The sequence below is a fragment of the Cricetulus griseus genome, chromosome 5, assembly GCF_003668045.3.
Source record: "Cricetulus griseus strain 17A/GY chromosome 5, alternate assembly CriGri-PICRH-1.0, whole genome shotgun sequence".
Taxonomy (NCBI): Eukaryota; Metazoa; Chordata; class Mammalia; order Rodentia; family Cricetidae; genus Cricetulus; species Cricetulus griseus.
The window spans coordinates 105,048,449-105,068,549 of record NC_048598.1 but is presented as its reverse complement, the minus strand read 5'-3'; the positions used below and the strand labels follow the sequence as shown (position 1 = coordinate 105,068,549).

General features: G+C 38.4%; 1 protein-coding gene across 9 annotated transcripts in view; it reads right to left on the bottom strand.

The window, feature by feature from the left end:
• Rps6ka5 (ribosomal protein S6 kinase A5) overlaps positions 1-20,101 on the bottom strand; it is a 156,887-nt gene that overhangs the window by 101,781 nt on the left and 35,005 nt on the right. For 8 of the 9 annotated variants that reach the window (XM_027419112.2, XM_027419114.2, XM_035445132.1 and 5 more), the window contains exon 2: positions 17,371-17,442. The exons of the other annotated variant lie outside the window; for it this stretch is intronic. In XM_027419112.2, the coding sequence (XP_027274913.1) occupies positions 17,371-17,442 (72 nt within the window). The remainder of the gene's footprint in view (positions 1-17,370; positions 17,443-20,101) is intronic. 9 annotated transcript variants of the gene reach the window in all.

The following is a 20,101-nucleotide window of genomic DNA, read 5'->3' as shown; positions in this document are numbered from 1 at the left end:
AAGCTGAATCTGACTAAAACAAATTAAAATTTGTACTCACAACTCACAAGAAAAATCCAGTAAGACCTTAGATCTACAAACACCCTTACTGTCCATCCTCGAAGTCTCTGAAATCTACTCAGTAGCTGAGTCCTATAAAGTTTTAGTAAATAGAAACCCACCAACATGTTTCAGTGGGTAAAGGTGTTTACATTAACCCTGATGACCTTGAGAACCACAAGGTAGAAGGAGAAAAGTAACTCTTTAAATCGTCTCTGACTTAGACAATGGGTGCCATCACCTGAACGCAAGCACACAAGCACAAGCGTCTACCCACCCCAACATACAAAAATAATTAAAAATTTAAAGTCCTTAGTAATTTGAGGTTTAATCTATCATTTTATGGTTTTCTTATTTACTAATATTCTTTATTACTTAAGGGCGAGGGGCATGTGCATGTCTTGATTTTGTGAGGGGGGGTCAGAGGATGATTTGCAGGAGTCGGTTCTCTCCTTCCAAGATGTGGGCCCTAAAGATTGAACTCAGGCTTGACAGCAACAGCCTTTTATCCACTAGCCATCTGTTCATCCCTTCCTGTCACGTTTTTATTATAATAATATTTTAGTTGTATGTGTATGGGTGTTTTGCCTGCAGGTGTGTCTGTGTATCATGTGTGTGTCTGATGCCCGTGGAGACCAGAAGAGCAGCCAGTGGTCTTAAAAGCGGAACCATCTCTCCAGCCCGTCACTTTTTAATATATACAGTATTTCCAATAATCTTTTTTTTTAACCAAGGATACCATTCTCATTATTTAATGCTCATGATATAGAAGCCATCTAGTAATGTCAGTCCTTGTTAAAAGTCTGTCCACCTAAACACTGGTCTGTGTATCAGCAGTGGACGATGATGCCAATGTTAATAGGCCTTGTAAGCATTGCGACATGAAATAAGGTCAAGCATACTAAAAGCACTTAATGAAACATGTCTCCTCTACATACACATATACATGCATATGTATCTGAAGGTAAATAAATCTGAGCAGAAGGGAGGAAGGAAGGAAGACAGTGCAGAGTGAGGAGCAGATCCCAGTGCCAGACTCCTTGGGTTTGAAGCCTACATTTGCAGTTTACTAACTGTGATGTTGGGAAAATATTTAACATATCTGTTTCAGTTTTCAATAGGGTTAGAAACAACTCCCTATTATGTAGTTTGAGGATTGAGTTAGCCAGAAGAGGATCTGGCAGATAAAAAACAGTGTTAAGTATTAGTGAAAAAAGTATGTGTATGTATCTTTGTGTTTATACACATATGCCAAAATAATATTGAGCAGTGTTGTGGGATAATCTTTTTGAACACTGTGAAAATGTGTCTGTTTTACCTCATCTGCCTAAGGTACCTTCTGGTTGGTTTAGTAAAAAGCTGAATGGCCAATAGTTAGACAGGAGAGGAATGGTGGGGCTTCTGGGTAGAATCAGAACCTCTGAGAAAAATCTGAGGTGAGGGATTCGCCAGCCAGACATGGAGGAAACAGGACATACAGTGCTGAGGAGAGGTAAGGAGTCATGTGACAGAACACTGATTAATATAAACTGGTTAATTTAAGTTTCAAGAGCTATTTGGGAACAAGCCTAAGCAAAGGCCAAGATTTCATACTTAGGAAGTCTGTGTCATTATTCGGGAGCTGGTAGTCCAAACAAAGTCTGGCTACAGAGCTGCAACACAAAAAACACACCTATTTCTTGCTATAGGTGACAATAAAAAACAAAATTGAAAGCCTGTCAACTCCCCAAGACAGCACAGAGTACTGTACTATTACTGGGTGTCCATCAGAACTAAATGTCAAGACCCTCGGCTGAAGACTGCCGCTTTAGTCATAAGACATAAAGAACTCAAGATGGAATTGTACCAGAAGCTTCCTCCCAGATATCTAGCCCTCCCAGTGACCCTTCATGCCAACAACACTGGCCTGCCAGGAAAGAACAGCAACAAGTCTGTCACAGGGAGAGCCAAACATTTTCTGACTGGATTTGAGACCTGCTCCATACATCTACTACTATAAACCTGGTCAGCCCATAGCTGGGGAGGTCATAGGCCATAATGTACAAGCTCCTGCCATTGTTTTGCTAAATGGACATCAAACTGCCTTCTAAATATTTATGTTTATGACCATGTGCTGTTTTGAGCAGAGAGGGATTTTTGTTTGTTTTTTCAGTGGATAGTAAACATTACACAGACCATTAATTAGTTGATTGCTGAAAATATGTGACTACTGAGTGCTCAGATATACATAAGCATTGATATTACCCCTCTAAGGCTCAGGGTACACCATGGAAGAGAAAGAACAGAAGAAGGGGAGTACTGTGGAATGCAGTTTCTGGTATCACATGATCTTCACACTCTTGAACTCATGGCAGAGGTGACCATCTGAACAGGACCTGTACAAGACTGGACCCATCAATATCCTGTCGTAAAGAAAGGAGGTGTTCATGAAGCCCCACACTCCCTCCCTGAGGATCTAGAGGCAGCTAATGGTTACTATGGGAGGTAACACATTTTCTTCAGTTGGTGAAGAATAACTAATAAGGTGCTACTTCTTGTGCCTGGTACCAAATAACTTGAAAATTCAGAGTATTGGTACAACTGAAAAAATAACAACAACAAAAAAAGAGAAACTAAAAAAAAAAAAAATCCAACATGTCTTACTCTGAGTTTTAATAAGATCCTCTGGGAATCAATTCCATGGGTAAGTTTTTCCAAATTTAGGTTAGAAAAAATTGATTCATGTATTTGATTCCCAGAGGATCTTATTAAAAGAAAAGGCTTCCAATGGGAAGCAAGAAATCAAGGATATTACATTCATAAATAATGTTCACATATTCTTAATAATCAAGATATCTTAATTGCTATAGTTGATGGGCACTTGCAAAGGATGCAGATGTGAATCATGAGCCTCACCCCATGCCTGGCCTGGTGCACCACACCCCAGCTGCCTTGATTCCTATGACCCATTCTAGACACAAGCCACCCCATTTTCTATTTCACCTCCATCCAAGCAACCTTCAGCCAGAAAATAACATGGGAAAAGGAAGCCTGCTTCCTCTTTCCTATCCAGAACTACCCATGAGTTCATGCTAAATCTGGATTCTACTACAATAAAGCTTGCTCAGGCTCATCCAGACCAATCACACTTTCCTCACTGTCGGTCTCCTGAAGCATCTCAGAATAAATCACATGTACCCAAATCTGGCCCTAGGGTGTTTCTATCTATGCTTCCATGACTTCATATGGCACCACTAACAAATAAAAATTATTGATACCACAAAGGCAAAGTCACTCAATACCTTTCATACAGCAGACAAAGTCATAAACATTTAGCCTCTAGGAATTATACACACTTTGAAGCTTACACTGAAATATAAGGCATAGTGGATATGCAAAAGACAAAAATATAAATTTCTGAATGACAATTTAATAAGTATATACTTTAAAACATGTTTTTCATAGGGATAGTTCCCAAACATTTAAAAGAGCATAAGATGACAAATGATGGACAGGCGGTGGTGGCGTACACCTTTAATCCCATCACTTGGGAGGCTGAGGCAGGCGGATCTCTGTGAGTTCAAGAACAGCCTGGTCTACAAGATCTAGTTCCAGGACAGCCTCCAAAGCCACAGAGACACCCTGCCTCAAAAAACAAAGATGACAAATGATGACTACATTATCAAACAATTTAAAACAATCTTTTATATGACTCAACTAAAGTTTTCCCCCTTTATCATGTCATTAAAAAGCAAGTGTCTTAGGGGCTAAGACATGTTATTCTTAAGGCAACATTCAAATCATTGTCTTATAACTGCTAATAAAATCTCAACTTACCACCATTCCATTTATACAATATTGTTCACAGTTGAATTTTTATTAGAAATATTACTTTAGTTAAAATTACTCCCCAAAATGCTAACAAAGTCAGCAATTACATGAAATAAGTAGTAATGTCTCCTTACATGGAAGTCCTAAAAACTTTTATTTTTCCAACTTAGGATACAATTTCACTATGGAATTTCCTACTCAATAAATAACCTATTAGAACTGATCAGCACTCTCCTACTCTAGTACATATCCCCAGACTAATGGTCATGTTTAAGACTTCATGAGAAACTAGAAGACAAGATTGAAGAATTTAATTTATTTCAGTTTCTGGATTATGAAAGTAGTTAACAGATTATTAACAGATTAAAGGAATCTCAAGAAGAAATAAAATACTCTCCAAATAAAAATTTATGAATATTACATGAACTTAAATGTAAGATAAATTTTTTTAATGACACAGGACAGAACTTGGGCTGGTCTTACATAGCAGGCCTTTAACACAGATACTCAGGAGGATCCCATGTTCAAGGTCCATTCTTGCTAAAGACTGAATTCAAGGCCAGCTTGTATGAGTTAGTGAGATCTTGTCTCAAACAGAAAGTTCACAGGGCTGATGGTGTAACTCAGGGCTGTAGCTACTGACTACCATGCATAAGGCCTGAGGTTCAACCTGTAGTAAAAGAACAAAACAGCAGATCTTCCATGTTCAAACATTCAGCAATGCTACATTTAAGCTATTTGATGAGCAGAATTTATCTAGTTCAAAATATATAAAAATTAATTTATCAGAAAAGAGTTTTCAGTTTTACTTGCCAAGAAAAACCTTACATGACACACAAAGACATATGATGAAGTTCTATTATTCTAAGTGGTGCCGAAAAAAAATATCTTTTTAAAAAGATAATAAAACTGAAAGATTAGTGGCAAAATTTTGAATAAAAATTGATTTTATTATATTCATAATAAAAGTGTCCACCTACTCCATTTAGTCATCAAAACTTTGATTTTGAATTCAGAAATGTCTACAATGACATTTCTTAGTTATCCCATCTTCTCTTAAGAGCTGCACTGTCACTGACAAGAAAGAAAGAGCAGCACCTGTGGCTAACAATAGAGCTGTTAAGGCAGAGTGAGGAGCATGAAATGGAGATGGATGGAGAAGTACAATATGACAGTGACACCACTTCCTCACTTGGAAAGCTGTCTTCAGAGTCTGGGAGGAGAACAGGCGAAGGCAAGGGAGATGGTGAGGAAGAGGATCAAATGTGTTGAAAGAAGCCCAAGGTTTGGTTTTACAAACACTATTCACAATTTTCACAGATGTGAAATGGCTTCTGATCTCCCTTCCTTATACTGCCCTCACATGCTCTGTGAATCAAAGTATTAGTGTCCTCAGTTGGAGGAAATAACCTTTCTCTAAGTTTCACAAACTTAGAATTACCTTCAAGACCTTAAGACTGTACCACACATTATATTTGTTGCTGCTGCTGCTATTTTTCGAGACAGGGTTTCTCTGTGTAGCCTTTGCTGTCTTGGAAATCACTCAGTAGACCAGGTTGGCCTTGAACTCACAGAGATCCACCTGTCTCAGCCTCCCGAGGGCTAGGATTAAAGGTGTGCGCCACCACTTGACTCAAGCATTTTCTTAATGGGATGATACTTACTTATTGACTACTTCAATGTTACAGAACTGTGTGTATTTTCTAGTCTCATTTTTTATTTAAGTTTGGTGATTTGTTTAAGATAGGTCTCCCTATGTAGCCCTGGCTGTCCTGGAACTGGCCATGTAGAGAAGTCTAGCCTCACACTCACAGAGATCCACCTGCCTCTGCCTCCAGAGTGCTAGGATTAAAGGCTTACACCACTACACCTAGCAATTTGGTAATTTATACACTGAAGATTGATATGCATTTTATGGTATATACCTCAGAACATCAGTTCCCTTCACCTCTGAAATCATATGTGATTTTTGTCCAATATTCTAGTTGTCTTAGTTTAATTACACAAATGAGACATTATAATTATGGTGTTAATGTAATTAATGCTGCTTGTATTTTGTTAACTCTCAATTCTTTTTTGTACCTCAGGAGCTCTCTTGGCATCATTTTTCTTCCTCTTAATAGCTCACCCTTAACAAAGTTTTCTGGTGAAGAACTATTGGTGGAAAACATGCTCAATGTTTGTATGTTTTAAATGTGTATTTTAGGCCGGGAAGATAGCTTAGTGTGTTAAGTGTTTGCCGCCACAAGCACAAGGATCTAAGTTGGATCTCCAGAACTTACATAAAAAAGCAAAGCATGGTTACACTCACTCATGTGCCAGTGCTGGGAAGGCAGACAGGAGGACCCCTGGGGCTTGCTAGCCAGCCAGCCTAGCTTCGTCCCAGGCCAGTGAGAGATCCTGTCCCAAAACACAATGTTCCTGCTGAGGAACTATTCCAGGGTTATGCCCTGGCTTCCTCAAGTAGAAACACACATATACATACATGCTCATGTACATGCACACACATACATATATGAATATACTTTGTCCTCACTTCTGGAAAACAGTTTTGCTAGAGATACAACTCTAGACTGACAGTCATTTCTCTGTACAATTTACAAACAGTATTGTCCATGGTTGCTGTTGAAGACAATTATGACAGAGTTAAAAAAATTGTTCCGTTATGTTAAAAAGTATCTCCCTAGTTGCTTTTGGGGTATATGTGTCCTTATGTTCAACCAGATTTTCTCTTTTATTTCCATAAGAACGTCTTCTTACTTGTCTGGTGATTTGCTGTGTTTCCTAATTCTCAGAATTCATGTTTTATCAACCTTCAAAATACTCAGCTGTCATCTCTCTGAAAAAGGTTTCTCCTCATTCTGTTATCTCCTTCTGTAACTTAGACAACTGTTACATCTTCTTTGTCACCCATACTTTAATCTCACTTTTTAAACATGTTAATTTCCCCTCTTGTGTACTGTATCAGGCCTTCTTTGGGGCCACCAACCAATTCCCAAATCATAACATGGAGATTTATTACTAGTTACAAATGCTCGGCCTTATCTTATGCTTGTCCCACTAGCTCTTGTAACTTAATTTAACCTGTTTCTCTCTATTCACATTTTGTCTCAGGGCTTTTTACCTTTCTTTCAATCTGTATGTCCTACTTTTCTTGCTTCTTCCATGTCCAGCTGGCTGGCGGGTACCTGGCTAGCTGAGCATATCTCTCTTTTTCTTCTTGAGCCTAGATTCTTCCTCCTACTTATTCTCTCTGCCCCCCAGCCCTGCCTATCCCTCTACTGCCTAGCTATTGGCTCTTCAGCTTTTTGTTAGACCAATCAGGTGCCTTAAGCAGACAAAGCAATACATCTTTACAACATTAAACAAATGCAGCATAGACAAATGTAACACACCTTTACATCAAGTTATAGTCCATAACAAATGTAACACAGATTTATACAGTTAAAGTAAAATTCCACAACAATGTATTCTTCATCTTCTCAAATCTATCTAATATATTTTCCTATTCACTAATATTCTTTATCTCGCCTACTAGTGAACAACCCATAGTTTTTATATTTTAAGTGATTATTTTCCTACTTATAATAGTAGTACTGGTTACTTAAGTAGTATTGTGCTGATCTATACCATAAGTAGTCCTTTAAATTTTTTCTTTTTAATTTGTACTTGTGTGTGTATACATGTGTATACAGAGTCCAGAAGAGGGTGTGAATCCCCAGGAGCTGGAAGTATAGACAGTTGAGAGATATCCAATGTGGGTGCTAGGAATCAAACTTAGGTCCAATGAAAGAGCAGCAAGCACTCTTGGGTCATCTCTCCACTGCCATGGCATTTTTCAGAAGAAAGGAGGGAGAGGGAGGGGGAGAAAGGAGGGAATCTGCATAGTAGTTTTTCTTAGCACGTCTTATTCATTCATTTACTCTCTTCTATTTTTTTCTTTTTTGAGATGGCCTAAGCTGACCCTAAAATCATAACCTTCCTCTCCTTACCTCTTAAGTGTAAGGATTATAGGCACATGCCAAACCCAGATAGCATGTTTCATGGGTTTTTTTAAAGATTATTTATGTATATGAGTGTTTTGCTTGCATGTACCTATGTATGTGTGCCACGTGTATGCCTTGTGCCCAAGAAAACCAGGAGAGGACATCTCTGGAACTACAGTTATGGGTAAGCCACCATGGGAACGCTGGGAACTGAGCCTGGGTGCTCTACAAGAGTAACAAGTGCTCTTAACTGCTGAGCCATCTCTCCAACCCTACATCTTGTTCTTAATAGTAAGAAAAAAAAATCTGAGATGTTGATCCAAAGATAGTTTCAGGTTAACTGAAGAATAAGTGTTGTTCTTGTTGACTTTTTGTCTGTTTGTCTTTTGAGACAAGGTCCTATCTATGTAGCACTGGCTGTCCTGGAATTCGTATGTAGAACAGGCTGGCCTCAAACTCAGAGATCTGCCTGACTCTACTTCCCAAGGCTGGAAGTAAAAGTATATACCACCATATCCTGCCTGGAGAAAATAGGCTTTAGTATATCGTTGTATTTCACAGTAACCACAGTTAAAAATAATAATAATATACTGTATATTTCAATATTAATAACAGTTCTTGTCACATCCTTACTACATAAAAGCGAGTAAAATGATAAATGTTAGACAATATCTTGAGTAAATCTCCGTACAACATATAAGTCAATAAGTCAAAACATTATATTCTACTCTATAAATATATACAATTATTTTCCAACTGAATTAAGTTATTAAAATAAACATTAAACATTTACATATTTCAAATCTAAAATAATCTGTGTCTGTGCTGCTTTGCTGTTTCCATTCTTCCAGACCTGCTGTCTTGCTCTTGGATGTTTGCAATGTTTATAATGCGGTCCTAACTTGTGTAACTTTAACACTCCCTTTAATATCTAGGTAAAGGCTTGGGAGATGGCTCTTTCTGTGATGGCTCTGTCTGTGAAGTGTCTGCAAGCAGGAAGCTTGAGTTCAAATCCTCAAATATGTGAAATCTGGGTGCAGTAGCACTCATCTGTAATCTCAGTGCTGGGCTGAGATGGGGCTCACTGGTCAGAGCTTAGTTGAATTGCTTAGTTGAATTCCAGGCTTAGTGAGACACAGACAGACAGACAGACAGACAGACAGACAGACAGACAGACAGACAGACAGGACAAGAAAGACAGAGACAGACAGACAGACAGACGAAAAAGAAAAGGTGAGAGAAAAGGATTGAGACATTTGGTGCCAACTTGTGGCCTCTGAACACAGGCACATATATACATATATACATGTGTTCACGTGCGCGCGCGTGCGCGCGCACACACACACACACACACACACACATGTACACTGTCCTTCACAGAGATGAGTTTATTCCTACTAAGAGAATTAATGCTTGTTCTACCCAGAAACCACTAAATTTCTGTTTGACTTTAATTATTACACAGTACATACTGTTGAAGCCGCAAACCTATATGATGCCCAGCTTATAGCTCAGCAAGCTCGGAAGACTTGCATTTCTTTTGTGCCCCCACACTCCAGCTAATGCTGAGCCTGAGAGTTTCTTCTCCATCCCTTTGCAGGCTGGCTGGATTTCTTCTTCTCTTCTTTTAATGAACAGTAGTTGTCTGTATCCCATGCAATCTCCCATACTAAGCATGCAAATTGCAAATTAAGACCAGCTCACTTTTACTGTACACTTCCTAGCAAAACTCGTGTCTTCGGGGAGCTTATTTAGTTCTCTAGATTCTTGCTCCCATTTACTCTTTGAATCTAAGGCTTTTCCTTATTCATGTCAGTTAACCTATGTAGTCAGCAGCAGACCTAGTTTTTAAAATATATTTTATCTAGCATTTTGGGAATTTAATAATGAAAGGGGTTTTCAGGACATCTCAGCTGTCAATCTAACCCAAAGGAGAAAATAAGGTATCTTTTTATTTCTACTTCTGTAACTGGAACATTCTACCACATAAATCTGCTAGACCAAGGAATGGAATTAGTTTTAAAATTCTTGTTACATGTTATGCAATGAGAACGAATTAATATTTCATCTTCAGAGGATGTTTAGGAAAGTTCAATAGATACAGAAGTCATCTATTACCACAGATTTAAGTATCATGTGGCTTTATGTATACATGGAATAAAAGCATGATCTCAGTATGAGGGTTTTCCTGTAATTTACTTTTTGGAGTAACTCATAGAGTTCTATGAAATGGTAAAATGAATGATAATTGAATTCCTGAAAGCAGAGGTGAAACTATGTAAATAGTTTTGGTCACTTATGTGGCTAACATCTGCTTTTAATAAAGGGCACAATAAGAGCTGACAGTTCTAAAACTTTAATAGGGAAAAATAGCTAAATTCTTTTCTAGGACATAATCTCCAAAATACAGAAAAGGCAAATGTTGCAAATTTAAAAAAGAAAAAAAAAAGCAGTCTGCTTTCAAATATTTAAGGATCACTACAGAAGTTCTGTAATTTGAAGTAAATCATCTCACTCATTCAGTCAGTCAGCATTTCCTGAGAAGCTACTATGTACAGGCATTACTCTTGATAAATTAACCAGAGAAAATTTCAGAGCTGGATGGGCTGCTGAGTGGCCCAAGAGTTCCTTACTGAGCCCAGCTACACCCCTGAGAAGCTGCCCAGCTGCCCACCTGGCACTCCTGCACCTTCATTGATCCTGATGTGATCAAGGTGAACTACAAATGGTCGCCTGCAACGGAGGCACAGGAAGGTTTACCATTCAATGAAGTAAGACGACTTGAAAACTTGCCTTTCTTAAAAACTTGACTCTCGATACCCTGCACAGACTCTGGGTGGATCAAGCATTGGAAGGAGCTGAAAGGTGGCTGTCAAACATTTTAGGGCATGTGTGTGTTGCACACATGAAGTTCGGAAGACAACCTGCAGGAGTCACTTCTACTTCTGCTGTGTGTGTTACATGTATCTAACTCATCTGTTCAGACATGGTAGCATGTGATTTATTCACTAAGCCATCTTGCTGGCTGGCCCCTGAGCATATTTGTAACTGCTGGGGTTGTTCCAGTTATTATAAAATACCAGACAATGAACTGTACTTAGGGAATTCCTACTTTTTTGAAAAGCTTTGTCTACCGAAAAAGGTTGAAAAGTCATGAAGGATGGTATGAAATTTCACCAAACAGTGATGTACACCCCATCATTATGATATCCATATGAGTGCTCAAAGAATAAGCACATTTTCCTTACTATTTACAGTAAGAATTTTTTTGTAGATGCTGTTTGCTTGTAAATTGGTCTGTCTGAAGTAGTGCTAATGAACTATGAGGTCAAGTAAATTTATCTGAAACCTAAGAATTCTGTGTCTGTTAAAGTTATAATGCAATATGTCCCATACCAAGTATGATGTGGAGTACTCTGGTCTATTCTTTAAATGATACAGTTTGCTATAAGTCTAAAAGTTATAAAGTATTAATTATCTTATAATTTAGGTAAGAAAAAAGGGTTCTCACTGTATTGTTCTAATAAGTTTCAAAGTTTACTAAAGACATTCTTCTGGCATTGTTCTAACTGTCCCATGTTATTTAGGGTGCTTTGGAGGCTGGTCCCTGAATCTCTTAGACATCTAAGGCTTAGGAATTAATTTTAAGGTGCCTGATTAGATGGTACTATGATTTGAATGTGCAGTGTTCCCTCACTTGGCTCCCAGATGATGACACTGTTTTGGGTTATGGGACCTTTAGAAGATGAGGCCTAGCTGAAAGAAGTGAGTCCCTGGGGGATGAAACCTGAGGATTACATTCTCACCAGTATCTGGCAGAACACTCCTCTGTATTTCCTGATCCACAGAAATGTGAGCAAGCTGCTTCATGCTTCTGTTCCCATGAACACCATTATGCTTTCTCACTATGAAACTATCAGGTAAAATAAATCTTCCTCCCCCAAGTAATGTCTGTCAGGTAAATGGTCAGAGCAAGGAGAAAAGTAGGACTACAGCTAGTGACTGGGGACTGAGACAGCTCTTGGAATAATGCCATTTTCTTGTGATGAGTTCATTCAGCTTGGTAATCAAAATGCAACACACAATTTAAAACCAAACAGCATTCACTTTCATGTTTCGCAAATGGTAACTACTTTAGGTATTATTTTTGAACATATGAAGCTATATAAAACTCATCAACCTTAGAGTACTTACAAGTAGTAGTTAATGAATGCAAAGAGGTTAGAGAACTAGCAATGTTAAATTAATGCGGTTTCAATATTTTAATAGGGGTATTTTTATTTTCATTAAAGATGAATAAATTTTTGTTGTTTAAAGATGGGAAATGAGCCAGGTGTGGTTGTGTACACCTTTAATCTCAATAAGGAGGTAAATGGATCTCTATTAGTTTGAAGCCAGCCTGGTCTACATGGCAAATTTTGGCCAGCAATGGCTACATACCAAGAAAAACAAATGATGGTGACAATGATGATGAAAAAGGAAACTATAGTTAAGAGAATATTTCTGCTGGGCATTGGTGGCGCACGCCTTTAATCCCAGGGTTAGGGTTAGGGAGCCAGAGGCAGGTGGATCTCTGTGAGTTCGAGACCAGCCTGGTCTACAGAGCAAGTTCCAGGACAGGCTCCAAAACAATACAGAGAAACCCTGTCTCGAAAAAATCCAAGAGAGAAAGAGAGAGAGAGAGAGAGAGAGAGAGAGAGAGAGAGAGAGAATTTCTACTTCAAGATCTTTGTATTATATTATATATTATATAGTGGATCTCATTTATAAAATATCTTAGGTCTTCTGCCAACAAAATAAAGACAATGATGATGGGGAAGGTATTTATTCAAAGGCTATTTTCCTGAAATAGCAATAAATTCAAATGGAAAAAAAAATTGCCAAGGGTATTGAATTCTTGTAACTCTATGTTGCCCCAGCATTGGTCTGTGCCTTCCACTTAAAGAAGACCACACTAGGTTTATCCTGGGATGCCAAGATCACAAAGCTGGTGTCAGCAAATGAGCAGGTAAACATAAACTATACATGAGCCAAAAGTTCAAACAAGCTTTTGTGTGAGGGTCTCTTGACTGTGAGTCAAACAAGCAGGCATTAGGCTATCTATGTACCAGGTGAAAAAAATATTATGTGGCAGCAATACTCAGCTTCCCTTCATGCCCGCTTGGGAGTGTTCCTGGATGCTCTGGTGATAGAACCATGGTTCACCTGAGAAGCTCTTCAAAACACCAAGATGCTACAAACTCTCCAAACAACACAAACCAAAGTAAGATCTATATTTGTAGTATTTTCTGTCTCAGATTTCTTACTTACACACAAATTGTTAAACACAACCTATAGTAAACAGACAAGACGATTGTCATATCAAAGACAGCTTAAAACAGGAGACAACTTAGGAGGGGATTTATATAACCTTTATACAAAATACTTAAAATTATGCATGACACTTTATAAAACATCTGAAAATAGAAAATAAATGCACTAATTTAATCACTTGGCCAGATAACAGAAATCATTAATGGATTTGTTCTTAAGGATTAACCTAAGTAATTTTAAATACAGTAGAATAATTATAAAAACTTAGATAACCGATGTTGACAAGGATGTGAGCAACTGGAACCCTTACATGCCATTCACGAAAATGGTGCACTTTTGGGGAAAACAGTCTAGCAGCTCCTCAAGAAGTTAAATAGAGTCGCTATTTACACTGGCAATTTGTTCCCAGGAATATACCTAAGAAATAAAGACTAAGTTGACATGAAACACCACATCTGACTGTTCACAGCATTAAAGTTTACACTTCACAGATTAAAAGTGGGAACAACTCCAATGGCCACTGTCCTAGTTTCACTTCAGTTGCTATGATAACATACCCTAACAAAAAGCAAAGGGGGGTCTATTTCACTTTACAGTTACAGCCATCATTGTGAAGAAGTCAAGGCTGGAATGACTAACAGCTAGTCCCACCACATCCACAGTCAAAAGCAGAGAGCAATGGACTCGTGCTTTTGCTTGCTTGTTTCAATTTCTCCACTTTTACAACAGTCCAGGAACCCCTGCTGCTAAAGAATGGTGCTACACACATAGGGCTTGGTCTTCCCACATGGATTAATTTAAGACAATCCCCAAACAGACATGCCCACCAGCCAATCTGATGCAAATAACGCATTGTTGGGACTATCCTTCTAGGAGATTATAGTTATCAAGTTGACAAGTAAAGCTGACCACCACAATCATCAACTAATGAACGGATGAACAAAATGTGATACAGATATCCTATGAACTACTTGGCCATAAAGAAAAGGAAGTGCTATTATCTGCTACAACATACTTTTTTTCTTAAGATTTTATTTATTTATTTATTTATTTATTTATTTATTTATTTATTATGTGTACAACATTCTGTTCCATGTATATCTGCACACCAGAAGAGGGCTCCAGATCTCATAACAGATGGTTGTGAGCCGCCATGTGGTTGCTGGGAATTGAACTCAGGACCTCTGGAAGAGCAGTCGGTGCTCTTAACCTCTGAGCCATCTCTCCAGGCCTGTTACAACATACTTTAACCAGAGAACATTATACTATATGAAGGAAGTCAGTCATCAAAATCCACATATTATATGAATCCACTTACAAGAAATGTCCAGAATAACACAAACAGTAGTTGTTTAGGGGCAGAGAGGAAGGTAAGCATGCGAAGGAACACCTAAAAGATTCAAAGTTTCTTCTTGAGGTTAAAACAAAAAGATCTAAAATGGATTGTGGTTATGGTTGTACAATACTAAAAACACTCAAAGTGTTGACTATGCACTTTAAATGGGGAAACTATACAGTACATGCACTATATCTCAAGATGTCACCAAAAAGAAAGAAACAATGCAAATGTAACACATAATGTGAGGATCTGGCCTGAAAAGCTTTTGACAATATGTTGGAAACACCATATTTCAGGGAACCATAGGTCTGGACTTGTTTTCCCTTTGAGTAGATAGATACTACCTTTGAAACAGGAAACAAAGGTAGAAATAACCAACATTATTTTGAAAGCATTCTTTCTTGTGGATTAGGTGAGGTGGGGCTAGTTTTGTTCCTTAAAAATATACTTCTATAAATGACCTAAAGGTGAGCAAGCACTGGAAACTGTTCCAAGTTGACAACTCACTAAGAACCTTTCTGGCATCACAGCCTTAGCTGGTAGGAACACACCGTTAGGCTTGTTCACTGGTACTTCAATGTTGGCTCTGTGCTGTGTACTAAGTAACGCAGGGTGGCTATAAAACAAGCTCTTGCATGACAGGACCCAGAGCACAGACACTCCTAAATGACCTAAAGACAACTTGTACATGTGAATGTACACATGTGTGAGGCTAGGGCAAGGGGAACAGTTATAGAAACCCAGATTTCTCTACTGCTGGGAAGCTGGCACTTGCCACTTCTGACCATGGCTGGAAATCTAAAAAGGCAGATGCTCCTTAAACTGTGACGTTGAACTTGAATGAGAAAGAAAAATGCTCTGTTCTTTGAGGTCCTGCTTCTCCTTCCACTGAAGGCCCAGGGCCTGCTAAGGACAGAAATGAGTTCAGAGCTTCTTCATTAGGATTTGAGATAGGAGAATGAGAATAGCCAGTTCTCACAGCTGTTGTAACTGCAGAGCAGGACATTCCTGGGCCGGGCCGGGTATAAAATGACAAGACCGGCTACAAAAATTGGCAGAGCCCAGTGCAAACACATGTGGCTTTGTTTGTGAATGAACTTGTGAGGGGTGACAGCAGAGCATTACACTGTACACAGGCTCTTGCGAGTATGGAGATCTCCAGAACTGCACAGATGCCAGGCCTGCCTGACCAGCCTGACTTCTGAACAACAGGAGTTGATGTAGAAAATTTTCAAAGATACAGGAATGAATAAAGAAAAAAAAAACTCTTATATTTTTGGTTGTGAGCCTAGCCTTTAACGACTGAGGCATCTCTCCAGCCCAGGGAGCATGGGGGAGGAGAGAGGGAGCTAGGAGAATGAGAAGGGGAGAAGAGAAGGGTTTGAGGAGGACATAAGGGAGCAGGAAGGTTGTATACGGGGAATAGAGGAGAGCAAAAGAAGAGATACCATCAAAGAGGGAGCCAGTATAGGTTTAAAGAGAAATCAGGCACTAGGGAAATGTCCAGAGATCTACAAGGATGACACCAACTAACCAACTAACCATCTAAGCAACAATGGAGAGGCTACCTTAAATGCCCTCCCCTGATAACGGGATTGACGACTAACTTAAATATCATCCTAGAGCCTTCATCCTGCAGCTGATGGAAGTAGAAGCAGATACCCACAGCTAAAAACTGAACTGAACTGGAATCCAGTTGCAGAGAAGAAGGACTGATGAGCAAAGGGGTCAAGACCACGCTGTGAAACCTAAAACAGCTGACCTGAACAAGAAGGAGCTCTTGGCCTGCAGACTGATCACTGGGAAACCAGCATGGAACTGATCCAGACCCCTTAAATTTGGGTGTCAGTGAGGAGGCCTTGTAAATATATGGGGCCTCTTGTAGTAGATCAGTACTTATCCCTAGCATAGGAATAGACTTTGGGAGCCCATTTCACATAGAGGGATACTCCCTCAGCCTAGACACACAGGGGAGGGCCTAGGCCCTATCACAAAGGATATGACAGACTCTGAAGACTCCACCCCCCACCCCATGGAAGGCCTCACTCTCCCTGGGGAGCAGAAATGGTATTGGATAGGTAGAATGTTAGTGGGGGGCAGGGGAGGAGGGGAGGGAGAGGGAATGGGGATTGACATGTAAAATAATCTTGTTTCTAATTCAAATTTAAAAATTAAAAAAAAAAAAACATCACCCAGAGAATATTATGTTACCATTTGGGGGATACATCCCAGATATTTTTCTCCATGCTAGTACATGTAGATATTTATTAATACAGTTGTTTCTATTGATACCTGTACAGTGTATATTGTCCTCTATGGCTGCTTTTCTTAATTTATGACTTGGAAAGGCTTTCTAAAATGTTAATGAGTACAGATCATTTCAATCTTACATAGATGATAGGACATAAATAGATCCATGCGTCAATTAGCTAGACTCTTAAGTGTTGGGTTAATGACAGATCCTGACTAGTTCATTATTACAATGATGTACCCTGAATTACAGCAACCTTAAGAGAAAACTAAATTAACCAATATAAACCACTTCATAAGGTGCTTGGTGTATAATAAGCTCTCTATAGGCTAGTGATTTCTAAAAACGGACACTGTGTCTAAGTAAAGACATACTAATTCCCAACATTAGATTTAAAAAGGGCTTTTGTAGCTAGCTTGTTTGTTTGATAAGGTCTTGCTTTAAAGCTCAAGCTAGCCTTGAACTCTGAAGTACTGAGATAGAGCCAGGCAAAACAGATTCTTTAGTTTTCTTATTAGATTCCTCATACTCTTAAAATTGTCAATGACTTCTGCAGGAAGGTTATCAACCCTATGTCACAAAATAGCAAGTACTTTTTGTTCTTAAAGGGGGGGTATAAACCTGAGATTTACCTCCAGTTCCTAGGACCTTCAGCAGCTCAAAATTTTCAATTCCCACCTTCTCTGCATGTCCTGTTAAGTTGGCTAAAAAGAAAGGAAAAAGAAAGAAAAAATTAAAGGGATTGGCAACAGGAGAGCTCTGTGGGGGCTCTTGGAAGTATCAGCAAAGTTTTATTTCTTAACCTGGGGTATTGCTATATAATTACTTGTATAGTTATATTTTATATAATATAGTTATATTAATTATAATATATTATATTTACATAACATAGTTATATTAATTATAATAAAACTTTTCTTAAAAATTTAGTGACTAGATACTATTTGTACCATAGATTAAAACAACATAAAGTCTAATAATAAACAAAAGTTATAATACACAGGTAGATTTGTAATGGAAAATAGATAGGTTTACAAATATTTATTTATGAAACAAATATAACAAACCTAACTATCATCCTAGATTCTGGGCTATGTTCTAGTTCCATCTGTGCCACTAAGAATGTAGCATGAGTTAGTGTACACTAGCTGTGTGCAGACACTGCCTCAGCTCCCCCATCTGAAGTGAGAGCACTGGGTTAGAAAACTAAGATCCCTGTCAGCTCTAAAATTCTAGGGGTGTGTTTAAATATACACACTCTTCATAACATATTCTGTCCTAAATAAGCAAAAGAACAGTATGTTGTATGTGAACATTTTCCACAGTATTCTCCATTGGGTTCTGGTCCTACCCGATTACATGTGGAAAGGTTGTTGGGAGAAAAGTGAGCAACAGGGTACTCTGGTGGAAAGACATTGAAAATGGTTGGCTTTAGCCAAGTTAAATGGCTTCTTTATCCCAGGACCTCACAGATTCTGTACTATAAATCTTCAAGGCTGAGATACTGCAGTCTTAAAATTTATTTAACAAACTGTCTGAATAATAATGCCTATGAATATTAGGTGAACTGGCTTTCTGCAGACGTCATCAAAATTGCCTGATCCAACTCCTACTTCTACCACTTAAATGCTGTGTACCCTTGAACAAATTGCATCTGTGTGTGTCAGTTCCCACTGGTGTAAGATACATATAATTAACAACTCTACCCCTACAATATACTGGTGTCTACAATCTACTTTGGAAGCATTAGAAAAGATGGAATGATAGTTGAATATAAATAGCTATGTCATAAACCAAATATAACAAATACAGTTTAGATGGTATGAGTGTTCAACATACAAATCTTTCAAGATGTCTGTAAAATAACAGAAAATAGAATTAGACCTACCTCATGAAGTTGTAATGAAGATTGAAAGAGTCAAATTTTATACAGTAATTTTATACAGTACTCAGTGTGTGCAAGTGTTTACAAATAAAACTTTTGAGACAGTAACTTTAAGAAAACTAAGCTCAATAAGAATTTTGAAAGCTAGAAGTTTGATGCAGTAAATAATTTTAGTATTTTGTCCAAGTTTAACTAAATTCACATTTTAAATTAAGTTTTTAATTATTTTAGTTTTAAAAAATTTAAGGTACCAGTAAGTCTTAAGGAGGTCAATGGGTCCAACTAGCTCATCATGACTAAGGTCTTTGTTTGGGGTACATGATAATTTGAATTAAAATGGCCCCCATAGAGTCACATACTTGTATTGACGCACACTTGTATTGCCCCCCCAACACACACACACACACAATGAACTGCTTGGAAAGGCTTAGGAGGCGTGAGTTTGCTGGAGGAATTTGCAGTTAGGGGGTGGGCTCTGAGGTTTCAAAAGTCCACACCAGACCTAGTCAGTCTCTCTCTCTCTCTCTCTCTCTCTCTCTCTCTCTCTCTCTCTCTCTCTCTCTCTCTCTCTCTCTCTCTCTCTCTCTCCTCTCTATAAAGCTCTCTCATCCGGATATAAAGCTCTCTCATCTACTGCTCCAACAATCATACCTACTTGCTTCCTGCCATGATGATAATGGACTAATCCTCTCAAACTATAAGTCCCTATTTAAATGCTTTCTTTTATGAGTTGCCTTGGTCATGGTGTCTCTTCACAACAACAGAACATTGACTAAGACAGAGAACAAGATTTAAAACAAACAATATTGTATAACATAGATTCTGAAGCAAACACATACTCAAATGTGAGTCTAAATGTTTCTCACGAATGTGCTATTGTTTTGTCAGTACAATTTAGAGCCTTTGAACATAAACATTTAAAAATAAACTGTTATTTTTTTTCTTAATTAAATTGTTAGCCTCAAGAAGAGCTCAAACTTTCAAATAAAAATACTAACATTATTGGAAAAAGACTTAAAATATTCACAGACTTTATTTCACCTTAAAGGTGAAATAAACATTACCAACTTTGTAACTGTCTTCTACATTTGTGAGACAGTCACAAGACTTAGTAAAGTCCAAATCATGTTGCTCAGAAGATACAAGCTTCATGCCTGGGACCAAGGTACCAGAGCCAATACTGCTGGAGCAGTTAGAACTGCCCACTGTTTTTTCGCCCCACAAAGCAGCTGGTACTTTACTGTGGTTGTGAGAGGCAGCAGCCTTTGTTCCTTCTCCAATTCCAACTATGCCTCCACTAGACTCCCTTTCTAGTTCTCTCCACAGATAAGAGGACTTAGAAACCCATGCATGAATCCAAAATTCTGAAAGAAAACTCAAAATTACAGTTTTTTTCAATACATGAATGGGGAGGGGGCACATCAGTAGGAGCAGGTAGAGTTCCTGTGTTCAAAAGATCAGCTCCTACACAAGTCTTT